This window comes from Plutella xylostella, chromosome 12 (genome assembly GCF_932276165.1).
Source record: "Plutella xylostella chromosome 12, ilPluXylo3.1, whole genome shotgun sequence".
Lineage (NCBI taxonomy): Eukaryota > Metazoa > Arthropoda > Insecta > Lepidoptera > Plutellidae > Plutella > Plutella xylostella.
This window is the reverse complement of record NC_063992.1, coordinates 8,669,796-8,692,802: the sequence shown is the minus strand read 5'-3', so window position 1 is coordinate 8,692,802 and position 23,007 is coordinate 8,669,796. Positions and strand designations below refer to the sequence as shown.

General features: G+C 39.8%; 1 protein-coding gene across 5 annotated transcripts in view; it reads left to right on the top strand.

Moving 5' to 3' along the window:
- LOC105385214 (CUGBP Elav-like family member 3) overlaps positions 1-23,007 on the top strand; it is a 388,314-nt gene that overhangs the window by 345,450 nt on the left and 19,857 nt on the right. For all 5 annotated transcript variants that reach the window (XM_048624354.1, XM_048624353.1, XM_048624352.1 and 2 more), the window contains one exon: positions 12,488-12,567. In XM_048624354.1, coding sequence (XP_048480311.1) covers positions 12,488-12,567 — 80 coding nt within the window. The remainder of the gene's footprint in view (positions 1-12,487; positions 12,568-23,007) is intronic.

The window sequence follows — 23,007 nt, the reverse complement described above, 5'->3', positions numbered from 1 at the left end:
GTTCATTAGTCTAGCGACAATGTTATCGGGGGTCGCGCTACACACACTGCCGTCCCGGGTCGGAGTTGCACAATGAAACTAACTTTTGTTACACAAACTTTTGGGACATTGTAAATGCATTTTTTAGAATGTCCCTTCAGTGTAAAATGGCAAAGTTTTTTGCTCTCAGTTTGAAAAGAGAGATGTCGGACCACGCGTAGCGCACGATGATTACGCTAGTACTTCGCGCTGAAAATGTTTTAAAAATAACAGGTAGATGAGACCACGTCCGCAATTTTATTATCTCCATATTTTTGGAGTGGTAGGCACACGTTATAAAGTTCGGGGACTATAAACCCCCTGAGTAAATAACGCATGAAAAGCCGAAACACCTCGGTGTGTATATTTGCTGAAACCGCGTGTCACGGCCAGACGTCCGCTCCTTTAAGGAGAAATAAAATTTGGGCCGAGCGTAAATACATTATGTCGGGAGTGTGTACTCGCGGTCTGTAACCACGACTCAGTATTTATTTTTTATCCGCCGCAGCGTCCGCCGCCGCTCCGCCCCGCTCCGCTCTCGCTTCAAGAGACACATTATTTGGTCTCGCGCGTGTTTGCACACGGCCGGGTGTCAAACCTCCTTCCTTATTTATGTGTACGGTGGCCACAATCAAAATTATTTATGCTTTTTATACATGGAAATCTCGGCCTTTGTTCCGCTGGCCGGCCGCTCATATTTTTGCCTAAATTGCTTTCATTCGACGACTGGCTTAATAATATTTTTGTAATTAAAACCTCTTCCCTAACGTTTTCATCACATTTATTTGTGCAGAGAACTGTAAATGTGGGCATGGAATCCACGATGCGTTATTTATAAACGAGGAACAGGATGGACATAAATTTGCGTAAACAAACAATGAAATTGGTTGAGAAAGTGTTGATATAATAACGATGTGGTGGTATTGGCCAGCCGTAGTGCGGCGGGGTGGGTCGCGGAGCCTCGCTGCTTACGCGGCTCATCGATTTGGGATTATCCGTTGCGATTAGATCGAGTTCTGCGGTGCTAACTATCCGCTGCTAAGCCGACTATATAAAAAGGTTTTATTTCTATATGCCACTCATATACAAACGCTTATTCTTTAACTGGTTGCGTATGTATATGTTACTTTCTCAGTGCGATGTGACAGATTGTTTTATTACGTTATGTGACACATATTCTCGAGCCGTGTTCTTGAATTCGCCGAGGCATCGCGTAATCATATCAAATGTGCTGGGCTGCGACTTCTTCAACGTATATATCATCGTTTGGTAAACATGCTTCTTATTCAAACACTCAAATAATAATTTAAAGGCAAAATATGGCAAGTATAATAATAGCTTCTATTGTTACTAACTATGTTAGGTAATGCTCATGAATAAAAAAATGTTAAACCCAGTAAAGATGTCCAGAGCACAATCGTCAATAAATAACATTCTGCTAAACATTTTCTAATGGACCCATAGATCTAACAACAGCTTCGGGCTAGAGTCAAGAGCATAATAGAAAAAAGCAACAAAATAACACGATTAAACCCTGCAAAATTAAACGAAGGTTCACCGAGTTACTCGCGATTTGAACTTTCATCCGAACAAACTATCGTTCGAATGAGAACCGTCGAGTACAAACGAAAACAAAAGTAATAAAGAGTTCTGTTACCGCGAGGATCGATCGAGCCGGGTCCGGCAGATTAATGAGCATCTCAGCTCACCGGCACTTACGCTAATTAATTAACGTCTGCAATACACCAAGAACGTAATAAAATGAACTCCTTTAATTTGCCTTTTCAATAACAGTGAATTATTTAATTTGCCGTATTATTGGGTCTTGTCACGGAATATGAGGAATGATGTTAGGCGCGTTCGAGATGAGGATATTTTGCGTATCGCGCGCTGGGGCTGTAATGAAGTAGATTTGATTGGAGTCAAGATTGGGCGCCGTCGGATGAGATGAGCCGTGCCGAAGACGCTCACCTGACAGTGTCCGTATCACACTAGTAAACGTTTCAAGATTGCGTTATAAAAATATTATTTAAGCTTTTAAGAACTCCGATGGTCTACGTACACAGAAAAAATACGTTTTACAATACGGCATAAGTACAGTGCAATAAAGAATCTAATAATAAAAAACGAACCTTCTTCTCCCTCTTTACAATATTCTTTCATTGTGTAGTTGGTAACGTATTTATTCACACCTACACCCTCGGAAGTCGACCGACTGTAGCAAACCCTCATGTCGTGCAAATGTTCGTCAGTGTTGAATGTTGATACTTAAAATTAAACAATTATCCTTCAAAACACGGGGTTTCGGGTTTATTCCCGGCAAAGGTTGGTCTGAACGCAAATTAGGGGACAACGTCTGTATCGTACGAGTACGAAATAAAGGCATGTCCGGCGAAATTACCTATCCTGAGGAACCCTCCGTAAGTCCACTTATACGGCTTTTCCTTAAATGACATTTTCATCTTTTTTTTCCTGAAACTGTGTCAGTCTTTATAGGGTTGGCTGTAGATATATACGTGTACATAAATAGGGTTCTTTACATCTGTTTGCAGGAGCTGATTTTTATCTCTTTCCTCAGAGACTCTTAGGGTCAACGATTCTTATCTCGGGTTCTTTGAATTTGTTCTGTGAAATTAGATACAGAGCAATAAAAACAACCACTTTGATTACCGCATTAAACCCATCTTTGCCTGAACTGTAAATATGAATACCTTTTGCACAGCCCTATCTGAAAACGCTCAAACATTTGGTTTATTTATTCTCATAACTTTAGCAATTATAAATCGCTTTGAATTGAAAACGTTTAGGGTAGTTTATTTATCAAAGTACAAATTTCCTACTTTAAAGTTATTGGTTATATTTTAATTAATCATATCGCAATCAGTATCACTTAAGTTATGGAATAGTTTTGTTATAGTGATATAAACCTACATACCATTATAAGTATTATGTTAGGTATAGAATAATATAATATGATACTTTATAATTTATTTCGAATCGTAAATTGTTCTTCCGTCCAATCAGATTTTAAGTGTTTTATGCAGGAAAATTCCGCTTAGATATAAATAAGGAATATCCTAATCTATAATCTGAGGTTATTCTATCCTTGAAACGTCTTTGAATAGAGATACTTTTGTTATTATTTGTGTACTTACTCCGCTTTAACAGATGTTAACAGCGGGTCTTTTTCAGCGATATTTTTGTTTGTACCAAATATTCCTCTATTTATTTCCTTTCCAATGGTAGCCTATATTTTTGTTCCATCTTTGATGTAAGCTTATTTAAACAGAGGGTTTCTTTGGCCTTATTGCGTCACTTCAAATGTTTCCCTAACAATATTCAAAAAGCGTTTGATGAATGAAAACGTTTCTATTCTACAAACAAAAGACTAAAGTTAGTATTCACTGCTGAATACCAAGTTTGTATATTAAATAACAGATCGCAGAGTATATTAAATAACGGATCGCAGAATTCTCTTCGTTACAAACGTAATCTAAAACAAGAGTGTGTTTGTATGTCTTCCTTATTTATTACATTTCATATTCGCTTTCCTGTCGTAATTTACCTATTCATATAAATATGAAGACAGTGACAAGTGTGCACGACAATATTTGCAAAGGAATACTGCTATGTCACAGAAAATAAGAATCAAAACACAAAAGAGTCTGGTAAGCATCCAAGTACAATAATATGTACATATTAGGATTATGATACCAACTAGCTAATTATACCTAGCAAAATGAAACATACACATATATGCTCATTGCTAACGACTTTAATCCCCGAAAGGGTAGTCAGAGGTGACTCGCAATTGAACCACCCTCTTTTCGCTGTACATTTGTACTCATATGACAAGTCACAAGCCGTATCGCCTTTTTGAATGACAACAATGCACTTAGGATACACATCTAGAATCTAGATGTGCAGATTTCTTCACGACGTTTTCCTTCAATTCCGGTAGTAGTAAAGTGAGGTAGAAGGGCACATGCCGGCCGATCAATGACTTCGCTCGGCAACACGCGACTACGCCGACAACGGCGACGACAAATAGGGAAATTCATAGATTGTTACAAACGCCATCTTTAAATTAATTTAAAGATGGCGTTGTATTATATTAAAATAATATTCATTATTTTAGCTTTAATTGATAGACCTAGATAGAGAATTATAGATAGATAACGTGATTTGATTAAAGTCTATCTAAAAATAACAATAATTTTATCCACAGCACCATGTTATTAAGCGCACCAAAAGTGATAAACAGTTACTCATTCTTTAAATTTTCATGCCATGCTACAAAATCGTTTACAATTACTACAAACCTCTTTGTTTGCACCAAAAAAGAAAAAATACTATAATAATACTTAAAAATAAAAAATGTACAAAAAAACGGCCTTATTGTATAAAGCAATCTGTACCAGACAACCTTAGGAAGGAAAATAGAGTTGAAAAAACTCCCATCTAGAAACGCGGCGTGCTCTAGAATCGGTCGGCTAGTTCGCCGCCATTATTTTCACGGATGGCGGCAGCCGCTCATCGACGTAAGATCGTACGTAGTTTCTGGATCGACTGCTAACTTGACTAGCTACTTGAAAACGAGAATTAAATTCGTGGTTATTTTCTTATTACCCAGCGCCAGACGGCGGTTGGGGTTTTTATATCGCTTGTCGATGGGTTAAGAGGGAAGCACATTGCTCGTTTTCCTAGGTTTGTATTTTTTTTATTTATTTCAAGGCCTAGGGTAGGTAAAGTATGAAAGGTAGGCATTAATAAGAATTGGTAAAGGTATACTTAAGCTATTTATTTCCTGTAACTTATACTGATTATATATTTTCGTTTGTATTGTATGTGTTTTATCTTATTCTTGCCGATATTCAGACTGCTTCCGTTCCGACACTGTAGCTAAATATTCTGATGACCAAAATTAAATCCCGTAACGTAAGTCCCGTGACTCAGTAAAACATCAGACAAAAACCTGTCAAGTGTCAATGAAATCCAAAGAAACACTCAAACTCAGTTACATTGTAAACAAAACAAACTATCCCAGAAAGTCACTCTCTATTTACAACTACAACTTAACTCTTACGACACTCGAATTAAGAGCGATACTAAGACGAAAGTTTTACGCTTAGCGTCCTTCTGTACATGTTAGTTGAAGCACTACTCATAATGCGTTTCAATATAAACTAACATATAATCCCCGTGAAGTATCTGAGCTTATACAGTGTAGACTTGAAGAGTCTACACTGTAGACTTAGATTAATAATATATTCATTTATTTATTTGATACTTTATTGCAAAAATATGAAATACAGGGTGTTGCAAAATTGGTATACTAAGCCGAAACCTACATGTGCAGCATGGTATATCTAAGTACGAAACTGAAATCAGAATTTGGAAATTCGCGAAAAAAAAAAAAAAAATCATAGTAAAAAGTCACGTGACCAACAAAGTTTCTATGAACAATGTTTTTTTTCAGTTTCGGGCTTAGATATACCATGCTGCACATGTAGGTTTCGGCTTAGTATACCCTTTTTGCAACACCCTGTATAAGTGTACAAATGATGGACTTAATGCTAAAAGCATTTTCTACCAATCCAATCTACAGTAGGTACAGAAAAACTAGTAGGATACGAACGAGCTGGTGTATCTCATACAGAAACAAAGCAAAAAAACTGTCAGCATTTTGTTTACTGTGAAAACGTTTTATGTTCAACATAATGACTATTGTACCAATGAATAACGTCATAAATCTTCTAAAGAAGTGGAGTGTTTCTTTTGCACTGACGCTTCATCTAGTTCGTATATTGTTAGTCTAAGAGTGTAGACCACTAATCGTGGTGAGGAACCGGAGCCGGCATCTTGCACAATGTTGTTGAAGTGTAGTCTACAGTGTTGCCAGCATAATCCGAAATGCGCAAGGAAAAGCTCAGAATATTCTTATTAGCATTTTCATGCCGATTTGATGGAATATTTTTTTATTAGTGTTGCTATGTAGGTTGGTAAGCAAGGAGCCCAAAGGTGGTGCTTAATTTTTTAATTTTAAAATATTTGCCGTTGAAACTACAAAGTGTTGGTTTTATTTTTCCCACTGTCCTAATGTTTAAGTCGCCGTAAAAAATGCGATAAAATTACCTTAACAAAACATCTAATGGGGGGAACGTTAAAAATTATCTTTACTATTCTTTAAGCCTAGTTAAATTGATGGTGTTTTTTTGTTGAGAAATAGTTTTCTTGCGTGCGGAGTCGAACGACACCTTGCAACGGCCGTAGCTCTACTCAACACATTCCTATTCAGACTATTTCAAAAATTGTTTCGTAATCTGAAAGAAAATCATGACATAAGCATTCTGAATAACATTTATTCGGTTGCATTTCAATTACGACTAGTAGCATTATGTTTGACTTCAGGGTGTAATGTTACTGGCACAATTTAGAAAAAATCATCGTCGGGAAATAAATCAATAAGTGTGAAGTTTTTTATATACCTTCCATATAGATCGTGCTATTTCAAGCACTGTCTTCAATAACACATCAAAATTAATCTTTAACATTTACCTAGCAATAAAAAACTTAACGTTAATATTAAAAGTTTTCCTAATCTGAAATTCAAAACACCACCTTTTAACTATGAATGTAAAGTTAATAATTTAAACATGAATAGCTAGTGTTGGAATCTGTTGAACCGCCAGGTAACCTTGCCACGGTCACCCTGTCTCGGCTTTAGGTCGTCCGAAATACGTTGCAAGCGATCTACAGCCTTATCATTGAGACGGAAGGTTGTATTTCTTGGCCGTCTTCGGTTCACGTATAGCTGTGAAGGCTGTATCTATCGTAAGCAATTAGCTGGTTGAGTAACCGCCGCCTCCACGTTATCTACCCTTCCAGGCCTTCTTAATACGATCGCACTACTCCTCTATTATTATGGTCTTGTTCCCAGAAGAATTAGGTCAGTATTACGTTCTAACTGCGGGTAGGTGGAAAAAAGAACGGCGGGTGCTAATTCTCTTGATATTTATTGAAGAGCTGAGGTGAAAAAATCGTCTGCGCTTATATATAAATGACAAATGAGGGCGTATTTTTTAACCGCTAAAACCATTTTGTCTCGATAAAGTCACCTCTAAGATTGGTCTGGTCTCGGCAAGTTTACGCATAAAATATAAATAGAAGACCAAGGTTTATTAGGCTTCTGAGAAGCTTTGAATAATTTGATGAAGAGCTGAATAAAACTCAATAAAAAAATATTATAAGATATTAAGTACTATTACTTAATCTGATACTCGTTAAAAAATATCACTATTTCTCATATTTATTTAGGTAAAGACACTCAAATATAAATAATCTATTTCAGTAGCGGGTTACTTCAAAATATTACAACTACTAAGTTGGTATTCGTTAGTTCACGTTACCACTACAGTGATACCGCTTAGATAGAGCTTTACCCGTCACAATAACAATTTTGTAAAGGCACTTACAGACTTGCGTGAGTCGGATATGCATGCGGCGACCGCGCCGGCCGACGGGCCATCCGTCTGCGCGCGGACACGACACTCCACGCTTCCACACTATCGGACCATCTATACCATCCCTTTTCATTACTCACGGCTTTTTGTTCACTTGATTGATCACTGGTTGCGCCTTACGCCAGGAAAATAGGGAAATGCAGTTTTCGGAAAGAAAAGTAGAAAAGATTTAATTGGATAGTGGAAAATAACGTAATGCGTTTGTTTTGATAAGCGAAGCCAAAAATAACACACCACGCTCGCTAAATGCCATAATAACCGCTGAACTCGTAACCATAACCGTATTCTTATGCCGAATAAGTTTTCCGACCGTTACAATATATCGGCTCGTTTTTGCCGATCGGCGTACATGATCCCAAACTAACGATAATTCGACGGAGATCGCAGCTGAGCGCCTGACGCGCTGGAAGCGGGTTCACATCGCTTTATAGCCATTTTGCAATCGTGCGTAAAGTCGTTACACACAAACTCCTTCTCGAAGAACTGTTTAAAACGACTTGGGAGCTATTGTTCGAGTTTCAAATTGAGCTATTGTGAGGGTCGCGGCGTTCGCTCCACTCTCCTAATGTAAGTGGATTGTAAAACAAAAGACGCTCGGTGTTAACAAACTCGCGGAATGCACTTTCAGCTGGCATTTTTAACGAGAGACAAATCCGATTTCGGATCTGTTGAGTGTGTAGATAATATTGATTTATCTATTTGTTCGCAGCTTTTACAAGCGTGCGTTCCTTCGCGTTAGTTTAAAGTCATATCAACAATTACAAATATTAATGTATTACATATTATTAATTTGTATACTAAGATTTGGATACTTCTCACCTGGCTTTTACTCTAAGATTTGATGACTTTTCATCTGGCTTTTACTATCGTGATCTTGGAAATACTATCAAGTTAAATATAATATCTTCCCACAAAACATGTAAAATACACGAGCTTTTAATAACATCTAAGTAACCCGTAGCAAGCTCCAGCAGCCAACTTGAACCGTCTAATAAACTACAAGATCCACCTCTAACGTGAAAAATAAGATTACAGTTTCCATAAGCTCCGTTATTATGTGAAATGGGGCGTATTTTATCAAAATAGCGCAATCTAGAAGCATGCACCCAGATTAGATTACGTCTTTGACAGCGAGATCGCGTTTAGGAGATGGTTATCTACCTATAAGTTTGTTAGTTCAATGATCTCATTTGGTCCCTCGGGCGGGATTGAATTTTTAAACGGACCCCTTCATTGTTCTCGCCGCGACCGGAAAGTTAGTTTTTAAGTAACCTTATTAGATTGTCTGCAGAATGCATAGTGCATCTAATCATGTAACGTAGGGAGTTCAATAAAAGATATTAAATATGTATGGATCATTTACTTTTGTTATAGATTAAGGATCAAATTTGTTAGAACCATAGGACTATCGATTTGGCGAAAAACCCTAGGTTAGCTCTAATGTTCGTCAGTGGCACGCTAAGAAAATAACTGTATAACTTTGATTCAAACAAATTCAAGTCATTAATCCCCTTATCTATTTAGTTCAGTGTATGGCAGGTTAAATATCAAAGTTAGAATCCTAATGAGCTATTGGTATTAATATCAGCGTATCGCTGATGTCATAAGCCACAAACGCTTCCTTACATATCAAGTGGCAGCTCACAGATCTAATCCACAAAGCGTCATTACCCCCCGTGTTCCTATGATCTTAGTATTCAGCCGCATACACATACATTTTCGTATTCACTAATTAGTTCCCCTATAAACCAAGAATACCGACACGACCAAAATTAAATTTTCAACTATTTAGGCCGACGCAGCATCGCTAAGCGTCTTAACATCCAAGTTTACACTCCACACCTATATTGTATTACTTACAATAATACGGTTTTAGCGAAAGAGATTACGGCATAACCCTCTAGAGCATAATTAATGTTATACCCGTGAATATTAGCTTTCCTATTAAGCGTCTTTTACTACCTCGAAATGGCTCTCCCGTTTCGCCAGCGGCGGGGCACAATACAGGGGGTTAATTCTTTTCCGCTGTACTTGTACACCTGAACTGTAAGACGATAGTTAATTAAAAGCGTTCCCTCTGGAGATTTATGCCGCGGGCCGGGTAGTGTAGGCTCCGTCTGGCCGAGCTACTGGAGGCACGGAGCACCCTTTGTGTCCGGATTAGCGTGCGCTTGATACCGCTACGCACATGATGAATTAACTATTTAAACAGCTATTTCATCCTTCAACACAACTTATCGCGGATGCTTAGTTTCTGAACAAGAATATCCGTATCAACATCTTATCCAATATCTCAAGCATCTTTTTTACTTATATATTTTATTAGTTAGAATATGTAAATATTATTTGTATTTTTGGTTTATTTATGTTAGTAAGTATGTAGTTCTTTCCTTTTTTCTGTAACTGACGGTTTTTCTGTAAGAAATCGCTCTTAGCGATAAGTCCGCCTATTGTTCATTGTTATTAGTATAAAATACCTAAGTTACACTAAGTTACGCCAAGTATTTTTTTGTCCTGTTATTTTAGTGACCAATAAAGATATATTACATTCTATTCTATTCTGTCGCTCGGAACATTGAAGACATTCCGTGTGCATGTCTTAGCTAACTGTAGCAAGCTGATCGAGGGGGTGATCGGACCTCTCTTGTTTACACTGCTCGCGAATTCATTTCCAAGCATTACGAAGTTACTCGGCAGAGCGCTCGCAACTTCCCCCGTTCAACTTTAAAATGAAAGATTGTAAGGAGTCCCGGTTTTCGGGATGAGTTTCAAGGTAGCGTATAATATTTTCTTCCTATAGAGTTATATTCAGTCGATCGCTTCGTCTCTATAATTCTCTTGAGTACGCAAAACTTTTAACGTCCATCAAAAGTTACCTTTATGTTTATCCTTTTTACTCGCTTAAACGAAATACAAGATACTTCGCAGGTAATATTGTATAGCTCGCAAAACCGGAACACATTTGTCTTTGTTACAATGAAGTGTATCCGAAAAAGATTGAAGGATATATAAAATCTGTCAGAAGTGTCCTTACGGCTAATATACGAGGTACTCTGAGTTGATGGAGTGAGGTCTTTCCCGAAATGTATGTTTATACAAGCCGACGTCTTTGACAGACATGAAAGGCTTTTCCTATTCGACAAACACAAAGCAAGGGGTACTCCAAGCGACCTTTGTTAAATTATCCTGTTAACAAGTAAACATACGACCTGCGACTCCGCCCGGCGACGGCGATCACACGATGTTTGGAAATCACTAATTGGTATTGAGCAGTAGAATGTTTACAAAACATAGACGCTGTTATTTCTCCGCCGTAAGAAATTGCAGCAATAAAGAGGATGTTTATCTGTTTGTAGCTACGCAGCCTCGTAGCGCTACACGGTGTAATGAGTTTTCTGTCAATGCGATATCTGCGACTGAAGTCATTTTTCGCATTCCGTATCACCACATTTCTCTCGTAAGTGTCAAAGTTTTTAACGTGTAATGCCGTTGATATATAAAACTATCCAATAATATTTGTTCGGCGGCGAGGCGAAAACATTTCGGTTCACGGAGCCCGCTATCGGTCGGTTATAAAGGCCTTTCGCGCGATAAAAACTGATCTGTGAGTTTGGCGTTTGCCAACAACAGGAAAACAGATCTTTGGCTGACGGCCAAGTTACCTGTCGGGCGGCCACGCAGTGCGTGCCCCCGCGCCCCCCGCGCCCCTCGCCTGCACTCCGCGCGATAAAGGGTTAACAAATTGCAGGCAAGTTGCCCGCGCGTCGCCGAATGTGGAAGCTGTAAATAGTGCACTGTTTGCCGGCAAAGTTTTGACTTCTTCGCACTTGCGAGCTGACATTCCCGTAATGGCTTCACCGGCGCGGGCGAAGGTTCGCGAACGGTTTAACATTGTCATTTCTATTGTAATGAGCTGCCCGCGGCGCCGCCTGGACCGACGCCGCTTGTCAATTCCTTCCTCGAATCGTCGCCTTTTAAAATTTGTCTTTTATGAAATCTCAAATATTATTCTATAGAGCCATTACGCCGCCCTTTCTGCGTCGTCGCTCGCTCGCCGTGAAACGTTACTCGCCCGAGATCAGAATTAATAAGAGTACAAAATTGTTTTTCGTACTTTTACCTGTTTTGTTTGGTTCGTTTTCTTATTTTTTCGCAAAAGCATATGACGTAGTTCATTGCGCATTCTATCTATCCTTTTACAGATGGTAAGGTTCTGATTAAAAACGTGATGTACGATGTTTTCGCAAAGTATAAGTACTTACACGTAATAATTCACCCGATGAACAAAAGCAAATATCTGCAAATCATAAACGCTCAAATAGCAACTTTGCAAACTAGTTTTCGGCCGAAAACTGTGTAACAAGCTTAAAACAAAAACTATTTCCGACGAAAAGGGAAAACGGGTTAGCTTTATAAAGCTGTCGGAACTAATACACGTTCGGGCGGGATTTTGAATCAGCTGTAATTGGCTAACTGATTTACATTTGGAGGGTGTTGAGAGCGGGCGGGAGGCGGTGAGGCGCGGGGCGGGGGCGGTAATCTTATCCTCATCAGAGGCCGGCGGATCCATCACTCCTCATTACACAGACATGACGTAAATCGCCCGCCTCCGTCCGACAAGATTATTCATTTCCCCGCGGCGCACCTGCCCTGCACAACACCCAAGATTGATATCATTTTTAACCATCGCGGCCGATGTTGTGCCAAGATATTACTGGGCCGTTTTTCTAATAAACTTGAGACTAAAAATTTCATGTCCCGCCAAGTTCTCTTTAAAGGCCACTTTAGTCATTCAGCTTTGTGTTCCACGTCACACAGCCACTTATAGGTACAACTGAAAAGGAACCAAAGAGTTTATGAAAATACAGTATATTGCTTTTCCTCACATTAAGAAAGCCATTATTACTAAGTAGGTACTTAACACGATTATTTTCTGTCTGTTTCAGGCTGCGCATTCGTTAAGTTCAGCTCACACCAAGAAGCGCAAGCGGCCATCACGAGCTTACACGGCAGTCAGACTATGCCGGTAAGTACACACTTCATCATCATCATCACCATCTACTATAGAGTCCGATCATACTTGCTATACAACGAGTAACTGCCAGTTTCTATCTACCGATAACAGGCACAGTAAAGGGCAGAAATACCTGACCCCTCTCAGAAACATTGTTACTATGAGAGGGGGTCAGGTTTCTCTGCACCTGACCGTACCTACTTTCATACGATTTTGACAGGTTGTAACTTATGTGTCAAAATAATATGAAAGTAACTACCTGTCATCGGTAGATAGAGTTATAGAAACTGCCAGTAAAAGACGAGAGTTTTTTTTAACTACATATTAGCCCTAAGTTATTTTAATTAAAATTACCAAGAATAATAATTTTTTGGTGTTGGCAACTTGTATGCCACGAACATATTCACTTTTTTATTAATTGGTTAGACGGACTGCACAGGGTGCACATTACACAGTAGCATTAAGATAACATTCAAACGCAAGTTTTATTTACAATGTTACTCGTTAAACATTATTTACATGATCATTAACGTCTTGCCGGCGGAGTCGACTAGCGAAAATGCAAAACGACGGCTGCGGTCGGTCTGTCGGCAAAAACTCACGAAATTGGCTGTCCGGCCTGCGCTTAACTTTTTAATTAGTGGAATGGGGCCAAGCGCCCTGGGGGGTTAATCTATACTAACGAATAAGGAACGAACGAGAGCTGTCGTGCAATCGTTACGTTTAATACAACGCAATAGATTCGTGACTCGCGCATCAGCTCTCCGAAACTTAGTTTTTTGTCATAATATAGTGACCCCTTTGGTAGGGTGGCCATCGTGCCACGGCTATATTCAACTAAACTGGGTATACTCAACTCAATAGTCACACCATTAAATGTGAACAAAGTCCCACGTGAAATAGCAAATTTTATATACGAGTAATTGGAGGCATACTTGATTGACAAGTTAATGTGAGAAAATTATTACTAAAGAAGCTATCCAACAAAAAACTTAGCAGACACTTTTTCAAGTCGCACAAAGGATTATTTCCTCAAGAGCGATTATGAATGAAAATTTCTCGTGAAAAATCACATTCAATTACAATACTCGGAGTTCCGAAAGAATTTTATTAAGTTAGTCCGTACTCGTACTAGTCTCTGGAACTACCGGTGATTTTTTCAGCTCTGTCCACGGCCTGAAGCACTAATATTCTCGGCTTTTCTTTATGCAAATTCGATTCGATCGAAGTCACCGCCATTAATATCTATGACGGAACGAGATAGCATCTTGCTTCTTTCCATTTACAACTCTGAATACCAACAAGGCAATCTGCTCGCACACTGACTGACTTCTAAGTCGGACGAGACGATAAAGAAATTGTTAAATTGGATAAAATAGTGATTATCTGTAGGCTTCGGATTTGTTAAATCGGATCTTTGGAATGAGCGGATGGCGAAGTATAAAAGAATTAAGCTCGGTTGAGTTATTACCCGGTTCACTCGAGTGAGCGTTAGAACATTGCTTCTGTTGCAACAATTATGTGTGTCCGGATGCAGTAATTGTACTTGTGTTTATATCAAACAATTGTGTCTAAGCGGAGCCGTTTGAATACACGATAAATGTTTAGAGAAATATAGATTTATATTCTTCTTCAATCGTCTAAATGCACTAAGCTAACTTCCTCCACATTTATATTAAAAAGTACGTAAGACTCCACCGGTTCGACCTAGGTCATCCAATAACTAGAAGCCGCACTGATTGGTCCGCGCAGCGCCGCAACATTTAAAGGCGAATTTCAGCAAATCCCGCGCTGAAAGGAATAAGGAGACACAAAGTCCCTGTAGCACCCGAAATCAGCGAATACGAAATAGAATTTCGTCACCGTCGCCCGTGGGCCCGATAATTCCTTTCATCTGGTGCGTAGGGCACGGACAAAAGGGCCCGGATTTGCGCCCGCTAGTCTAATGCCGTTTTTGTCGACGCCGCCGCCGCCGCCGCCGGCGCTGCAGCTCCGAAATGTTATTCTGCCGCGGGGGAGCGTGGAATAGGCACACGGTGATGGGCGCAACTTTGTGAAACACATAGTACCTGAAACTGTTTTTTTTACTATGACTGACACGATCCGTTATACTAGCCTAGAACTAGATATGAATTATATAAATTTTTACACGCACCAATTTAATACCAAAATATAAAACATGTTTATTAGGTATAAGTATTTTATGTGTGTGTGTGTGTAAGTATATTGCTATAATTCAGAGCACCTAATAAATTTGGTATTTTATTTGTTTCAAATAAATATTTAGTAGGTATAATACGCAAAGTATTTTTACTTTTAATTTCGACCAGAGTTTACGGGAAAATAGACTTCCCGAATACCAAATTTTGCTCGAAACTGAAGCAAAAAAGGATAACATTATTATTCCAGGATGAAACGGTTTGTTTTGATTGCTTGCTTAGGACCGTTTGCATTATCGTGAATTAATTATAACGTCCCTATTGGAGCGTCTATATTAGGGCATGTTCACACTGCGTCCTCCCGGCGACCTTAGTAAACAAACTTACCGAGGAACTTATCTTTTATACATGCCTGCGTAAGCACCTCCTAAACCTGCCATCTTCATCAAAACTTTCTGATTTTACTGTCCCAAGTTTGATTGGTAAGAGAGGTAAATCATTATTAGGCACATACATAGGTACAAGGCACATGCTATATTACATTTCTTTGTTCTAGTAATAGGTATAATCTGCTTCAACTGAGAAAGTTTTATATAAGTACTTTAATTCTTTCAGTTAAATCAGATTAGCATATTAGCTGAAATTTGTTAAATTAATTTAATGATTTGTCACTAAAGATTATTTTCAAATACAGCATAGTGTCTGTATTCACTCATTACGTGATACGAGTATTATAGACCTCTCATACATATACCTTAGTATAATTATAACCGACATATAGAAATATACAACCAGAATGCCGAAAACCGAAAACATACTTACGGAAAAATCCGCAATTCCAATTGCGCTTTGCACCCTAAACTGTAATAACGGACAATTCGTACCGGCGGCGCCGGCGTTTATGGCGTAATGATATAATACGGTTGCGTAAAATCTCCGACACGGCACGGCAATAAGGCCGTATTAAATGACAAACAGAGAAGCCCGGGCCAGTTATAAGCGGCGCGTGGGGCGTAGTTGTGCACTATTTACGCAGCGGCAACCCTTTACGGCCGCCCAGCGCGAAATTAAGAGATTCTCCACGGCTAAATAAACAAACAGCCAACCTACCCACCCTTATTAAACGCGGCATCGGCGATCGCCCAATGAAGACGCGCTGATAACAGCACATGTTTGTTTAGGAATAAACGGTTTTTCGAGTGTTTGTTATTTATTACACCGAGCTCGCTACATACGAAAGCGTACGTTTGGCGCGCGTTTTCCGCTGAATTTTATTACGTAAATACGATCTAAATCTAAATATGTACTTACGCATTTATTGCGCTGCTACTATTTCTTCCAGTTAGTGTTAATGAATTCAAGGTTTATAAGAAACGAGACACTTGGACGGGCGTAGCTCAGTAATCGATTTTTTTAATTCCGAAAGTGTCACCTAAAGACTGCCCCCGCTGTCTGTACTCGGCTGAGGTCAGATCAAAGGTAGATAGGGCCTGTCTGCGCAGCTGCGGATTATGACGTCATCAAAGATAACTGGGCATTCCGCTTTATTGCTACGAGCCGGCCGCGGCCGTCGCCTGCTGCAGTAAGATAAAGAATGAAGTCGCAAGATGTGTAGTGTGCCGATTAAATACGAGTAGTAGTAAACAAGTGAACACGTCTTCTAAGCTCCTTTTTAGTATTTTTTATTTCTTTATTTTTTTTTCTGGCACAAATTTATATAAATATAAGTAAAATGGCCTGACTGGACTTAAGCCTTCGATCATTTTCCAACAGTCAACCCACCAGCAGAGGTGCAAGTTCTCTTTTGTTATAAGGTGTGCAAAAAAGAAAACATCACTAGTACCTACATACCTACAGAATTTATTTAAACCAAGTTACAACAAGTCTCAAAGTTACAACCAGTAAAAAACTTAATAATAATTACAAAATCTATACTTACATAAAAATATTTTGTTTATTTTAAACTCCACGAGTAACAACTTGTAAGCGATGAATCAGTTTCTTTATGACATAAACATTTGTTGTTGGTTTTCCTTTGAGTCTACGTGTAGTAACGAGTAGGTATTGTGAAGCGTAAGCTCGATATGTTGATAGGTAGTGATGTCTATAAGCGTATCACGTGAGCTTAGCGCGGGGGCGGGGAGCGGGGGGCATTAAGGTCACAGCACACATATCAACTCGGAAAGGGATCGTGATCGTGTCAACTCGAGCCTTTCATATTATTTGTATGAGCTCCCTACGGCAACGCTCACTAATAAGAATCGGAAAGCTCGGGTGAAAGGCGATGCATTGACGATCCGTTTACGTTACATTTATGTGTGTTGTAACCTTTAGGCGAAGGGCACTGCGGGCGACAGTTGCCGCGGCGACAGGACGCCCTGGATATTCACGCCACGCGTCGTCACCTGCCGCCACCTCTGCGCGTCTTATTGAAAATATTTGCATTTCCATGTCCCTATCACGTCGCGATCGCCCGATCACTACCCTCCCCCCTCCTATAACATATTGTACGACGAATATCTTCCCCACCCCGTCTCGAAGCCGAGAACTCGATAATTCGCATACGAATCGCGGTATTTCATATCATTACACGGCCTCGTCGCGTGACGCGCCGGCAATGCGACGATTATGACTCTATTTACATAATAGGTGGGAAAAATTATAGTCGTTTAAATCAGTTTACGAATCAATTGGCATTAGGTTGGTAATTTATTCGGAACAGTTTTCCAACTCTAATACGGTAGAGGCGGGGCGGTAATCGGGTGGGTTGAAACTTTATTATCATAAAATAACAAAAGCTAATTAGGCTGCCGCCACTTTCATTCTGTATTCGCGAGCGCCGACCTGCTGGCTGCATATCATTACGTCGCAACTTCCACAGATTAAATCTGTGTAGCTCGCTGTCTGTCTACTCTGTGTACCTGCGGCGGGTACAACACTGAGGCTTGCTGTTTTACGGTTTACGTCGCTGCGATAAGACAATTAGTCGCAGATTTACCCTTGAGATGTATTCGCGTAAGCGACGATAGTAAAACAAGTACCTACGTACATATTATTATCCCCTGTTAAATTCTACATGAGTCGCAACTTGAAATGAAATTTAGATGTTCAAAGTACTTAGCGCGTCTAGCTAGATCTATAACAACGATGTAGAATTTCCTGAACTTCCTACCAGAAATGGCATCTAAAGTTGGGTGTTCGCAACTCTGCTCGAACTTGGCGACAGATCGAATGAAGCTCAAAATAAATTACTGATCCGCATTTCATTCCGGCCGCAAACAGAGCCGGGTCGACACACAACGTTGCCACTTAAAAAAAGACGTCGTTTCTGCTCAAAGCGAGCCCCCCTCCCCTAGACACAGGGGGTTCTCATTTAAGAGAGCAGCGGCGAACCAAGCCCCGGGCTGAGAGGTGGCCTTTATGCAGATGTCTGTTTGTCCAGTCATTAGGCCCCAGAATGTTTGCTCTGCCATCGCGCCACCGCCGCTCTTATATGCCACCATTTCATATGCACCACAGGCCCCCTTTTTTGCATATATTAAACGGATCATCCTGTAATTATTCACTCTTTTCGTGTGTGAGTGAGTGTTTGCGAATTTTGAAGAAGACTTTTGGTGGGATGGTCAAAACTGAAGTGCAATGAAAATTCTTTATAGTTGAAAAAGGAATAAAAATAAAAATGATTAGGTATTTTTACACGCATATCAGGAATAACTGTAAATATTATGTGTCTATAGTATCTACCTATGAAAAAATACTTGGGCGAGTTGGTTAGAATTTTGGATTAAAATGCTTGTACCTACATTAGTGTTTAATCCACTAAGAACTATGAACCACAAAATTCCTACAATATATTATTTATTTATTTCTTTCTTTGCAAACAGACAGCATACTTACTATACTTACTTACAGAAAAAAAACACCACGAATGGTTCATTTAAACAAAAATCCATAAAACGTGGTTAAAAACGCCCCTCGCAACTTCCAACTCTCAGCGGATGAAATTAAGAACAGTTATACTAAAGAGAATCGGGAACTCCATAAACGTTTTACTCCGTCCGCACGTGAGGGCAGCACTTGAATAATTTAGCTGATGTTAGCGTAAAAACGCGCGCCCGAAAATAGTCGTTTAGCAGAGAGCCGCGGACCGCAATGAGACCGGCGCTTCGCCGATTTGCATACAATAACAAAGCAGCGCTGCACAGAGCGAACATACCACGCAATCTCAACAGACGCTCGCATATCTACCTATTCACCCTGCATGCTCACTTTCATGGCCGGGAAACACGCTTCCTACTACTTTAATGGTGATTCATTAGGACGATTTATTTATGCTCGGTTTAAAGCTAAATAACACATGACTTTAGCTAGCGAATTTCCAAGCTTTTTGCCTACGCCGTAAATTAAAAACAAACACTTTTTACTCTAGACGCCTGGAAGACTCTTCGGATCAAATGTAACCGTATCTAACGACCGGAAGCTTATTCAGATTGCAAAAACAACTGTCCCGAAAAAAGTATCTCGCAGAATCCGGTGTTTTATAAATAAACAGAGCGCTATCAGCAGTCGCCAGTCGAGCGACTTCATGGAGGTTTAATAAAAACCGCTGCACTTGAAGTGGCCTCGAATGCCTTATCACGGCCGTATGAAAAGCGCTCGAGAGAAAATTATGTGAGGAACAACGCGAAGATGAAAATTAATGAGGTAAAAAACTGACTCCGAGCGACAGCGACTGTGAAAGACTCCGGTAAAACTGAAGCGGTTAATGTACCCGCTTCTTTGCGCGATAATGCGCAAAGTGGAGATGTGTTCCCGGCAAGTTTCGCTCTGACTGGAACTCCGTATTAGCTGCAACTTTCCATGACTGAGTAGAAATCTTCTAACTGGATTTAAAACACCTTCGTTCCGCGGTTAAAAGGTTTTCTTCATTCTTTTTATGATTTATGCCGGTGGCGTAGAGTAACTTGAGTCCGTCGTGCTAATTACCCGTCAGTGGCTCATACGTTAGAGCTTGCACCGTTGTCGGTGGTATTTCTACCTAAGTTTAATTTGTTAAGGTTTCTCTTAAGAAGTTAGTTAGACCTACCTACTATACACCTAAGGTATACCTACACCTTATGTATTGAAATATTAATATTTTAACCACATATTTTACTGCTTCATGCATCATTATACTGACTTGACTTAAATGTACAATGAACATAAATAATCCAGCAATCTATTCACAATGTTATATTTTATATATCAGCAAAATACTAGGTACAATACATTTTTTCTTCACGAAAAACATAAGCTAATTACGTAGAATCCGTCCGTAGCACAAACGGTAGAAGCTATTTAACGTTGAGAAAATAGGTTTTCGCCGGGCGCTTTCAATCTGCGTGGCTTATATCTGTAGGTAGATATTTTCCGTCATCGATGAGATTTTGCATCGAATACTCATTTATCCGACGTTGCCGGTACATATTGTAGGGCTTGAGATATTAGAGCAACTTGCGCCGCCGGTGGGGATTAGATCCAGCGTTCTTTTATCTTCGTAGGTTTTATCAAAGTATTGAGCGGGTACAGTCTTTGTGCTACGGTTTTATATCTACCGCCTTTGTTGGATGGAAAATAGTTGGTATTGATAAAACATTTCGTTAATCTTATACACTTTAAAAAACTTATTTTTTATGGTTTTCTTCTTTAGCTTTTCCGTAATGATCATTATACGCTCAGTGATCGTTGTTCCGCCTGAACGTTACATAGACGGCCAGGCACTGCGGCCTCGCTATACAGGAGGTTTTATTTTACACGTCGCCGCGCGCAGCACATAATAAGCCGAATTAATCCCGCCGCCGGCCGCTCCCGATCCATTGACATGAAATATACGGGCCCAGGTGATGCGCAACGGAAGCAAATTAATTATCATCTTGAAGCCTTTTTGTAAATTTACAGCCCACCCAAGTTCGCTTGTAATTCATCCTGTAGATATTATTTTTGGCTAATCTCGGCGGTTTCGTACGCAAAATGATGGATATAGCTCACCTAAGCCGCACTGTGAAAAAGTAATTAAAATGGCTATTATAATTTTTATGAAACGCAAACTGCTTGGTTTACGGCTAAATACCGTAATTACGTTCTCAAGTTTCCTCCTTATAGCGTCTGAAATGGAAGGATAAACTGGCGAAATTTTCACCCACCATTTCTTTGTCCGTGTAAATATTGTCAACCTCAGCGTGTACGAAATCGTAACACAATAGAGGAAGACAAAACGCACAATCACTCAATCGCACCGTCTCGCGGCGACGAACGAGAGGAATAAGGGCACATTACTTCCAGTAGAGTAACAATCAGATAAAGCCCGTAATCTGGACTCGTCATCTGAGCGAAATGATCGACCAAAAATATTATGATTATATCGATTTAATGTGCGCCGTCGATTGGACACGAGAAAGCTGAGAAGACCTGTGTGATTTCCAATAAATTTCTTCAATCGACTCTGTTTTTTTTGTTGACAAAAGTGAAATCCAATATATGTACACATGCTCACGACCGCAATTCCCGGCGTTGTCAGAGGTGACTTGCAAGCGAGACACCCGCTTTTCGCTGTGCATTTGTACTCACGTGATACGATCGATCTTATAATGAGAAAGTAAACGATTTTTTTATTATTATTGCAATTAAAACATAGATGTAAATACATATGTGTTTTCCGGCAAATAATGGTGATTTGTTGAGCAGAGTCATCTCCCCAGCTCTGTGCTCCGGCCGGCGCGGCTCGGGCGACATTCCGTTTTTGCCGGTTCCTCAATTCCTCATAAATTGGATGCGTTCGGCGAACCAATCAATATTACCTTTCCCGTCTCCCCGGGTCCGGTTTTCTTTAGTTGGTTAGAGGTTTTTCGTTCGTTTTCTTCACTTGTTCTCGCCGCCTCGGCTCATTGCAGCTCGCTTGTAGCCACCGCCGGAAGAAACTCAGTTCTATATTCATTAGCTTGCTTTCTCCGACGGGTCTCAAACTTTTTAATCAGAAGTCAAACTTTAGAATCCCTTTGGCTTTGTGAAGGTAAAAATAATCGCCTAATATTTTATGCAAAGAGAATAACAGATATTAGGCGAATAATTTCGGTTGGAGTCGTTGAAAGTTTTCGTGGAAGCCGAGAGAGAAGAAACCCGCCGTAAGTTCCACTTAACCTTATTTATCATTTGAGCAAAACAAAATAATTGTCTTATTATAGTGAACCGCTTTGTAAGGCATGTTTTGATTGTCAAAGTTAGTTGATTGATTTAGGGAGAAAATTTGAAGTTCGTAATTTTATTTAGGGAAAAGTCGAACATTGTAGGTGGTTTTTATTATTAAATCAACTTGTAAGTATTCTTTGAGAATATTGGTTACATTTTCGGGGCCTATATAGCCCAAATGAACAAGAGGAAGCCAAAAAGGCAATCTTGGAGTCGCGGCGGTGGAGCCACTCAACTGTCCGCTTATTGCAAAATATCAATTTGTCTCGCGAACAGAAACGAAATTCTCTTTTACCTGTAATTGGGTGATGAATAAAAGAAAAGGCGTTTATTTCGGATACGGCGCAGAATACGAAGATACCAATACCTTTAAGAAACCTACTTTGCATTTACCACCGCATTCTAGAGCATATTGATTTTGTATCAGGCATTTTTGTCTTGTTTTCGTGAGAGGGTGAAATATATGTATTATATCCTCTCCTGGGGGAAGTACCTACATGAAAATTACACACAAAAAACTCGTGAATGGTTTCTGTAATGAGTTGGGCAAATATAAATTTAATTGAACATTAATTCCAAATCCCCATGCGGCAATAAAAAAAGCTTAGTCCAAATCCCACAAATAGCTGTTAAACAATGTAATCTGCCGGCAATTCATCGCTCCTTTATTACGTGAATAAACTTTAAAAGATTCCAATTAAACGTTGGTCCGGTGGAGGCTTAGGCCAGCTTTTATCGCCCGTCGTTTTACCCACAGACTTACGCGAACAATGCCTTATGAGCAACCCACAGTCACTCCCCATTTATATGAGAGCATTAGACGTCTGGCCCCAATAGAGCAAGGCTTAGATCACGACGCCGGCGCTAGCTGTGATCGCTATGATCTCTGCTATTTGACTTCCAATTACCTGTGTCAAACGCACCGTGGCAGCGGGTTAATCAACCGAGAGAATTTAATGAGAAAATGTCTGCCGCCAGACGTCTTTGGAGGTATTTGACTAAAAATGATTGCCGACACCTCGGCAAGAAACTGAAGTTAGTGTCGTAATGGATCTTTTGCCGGTACAAT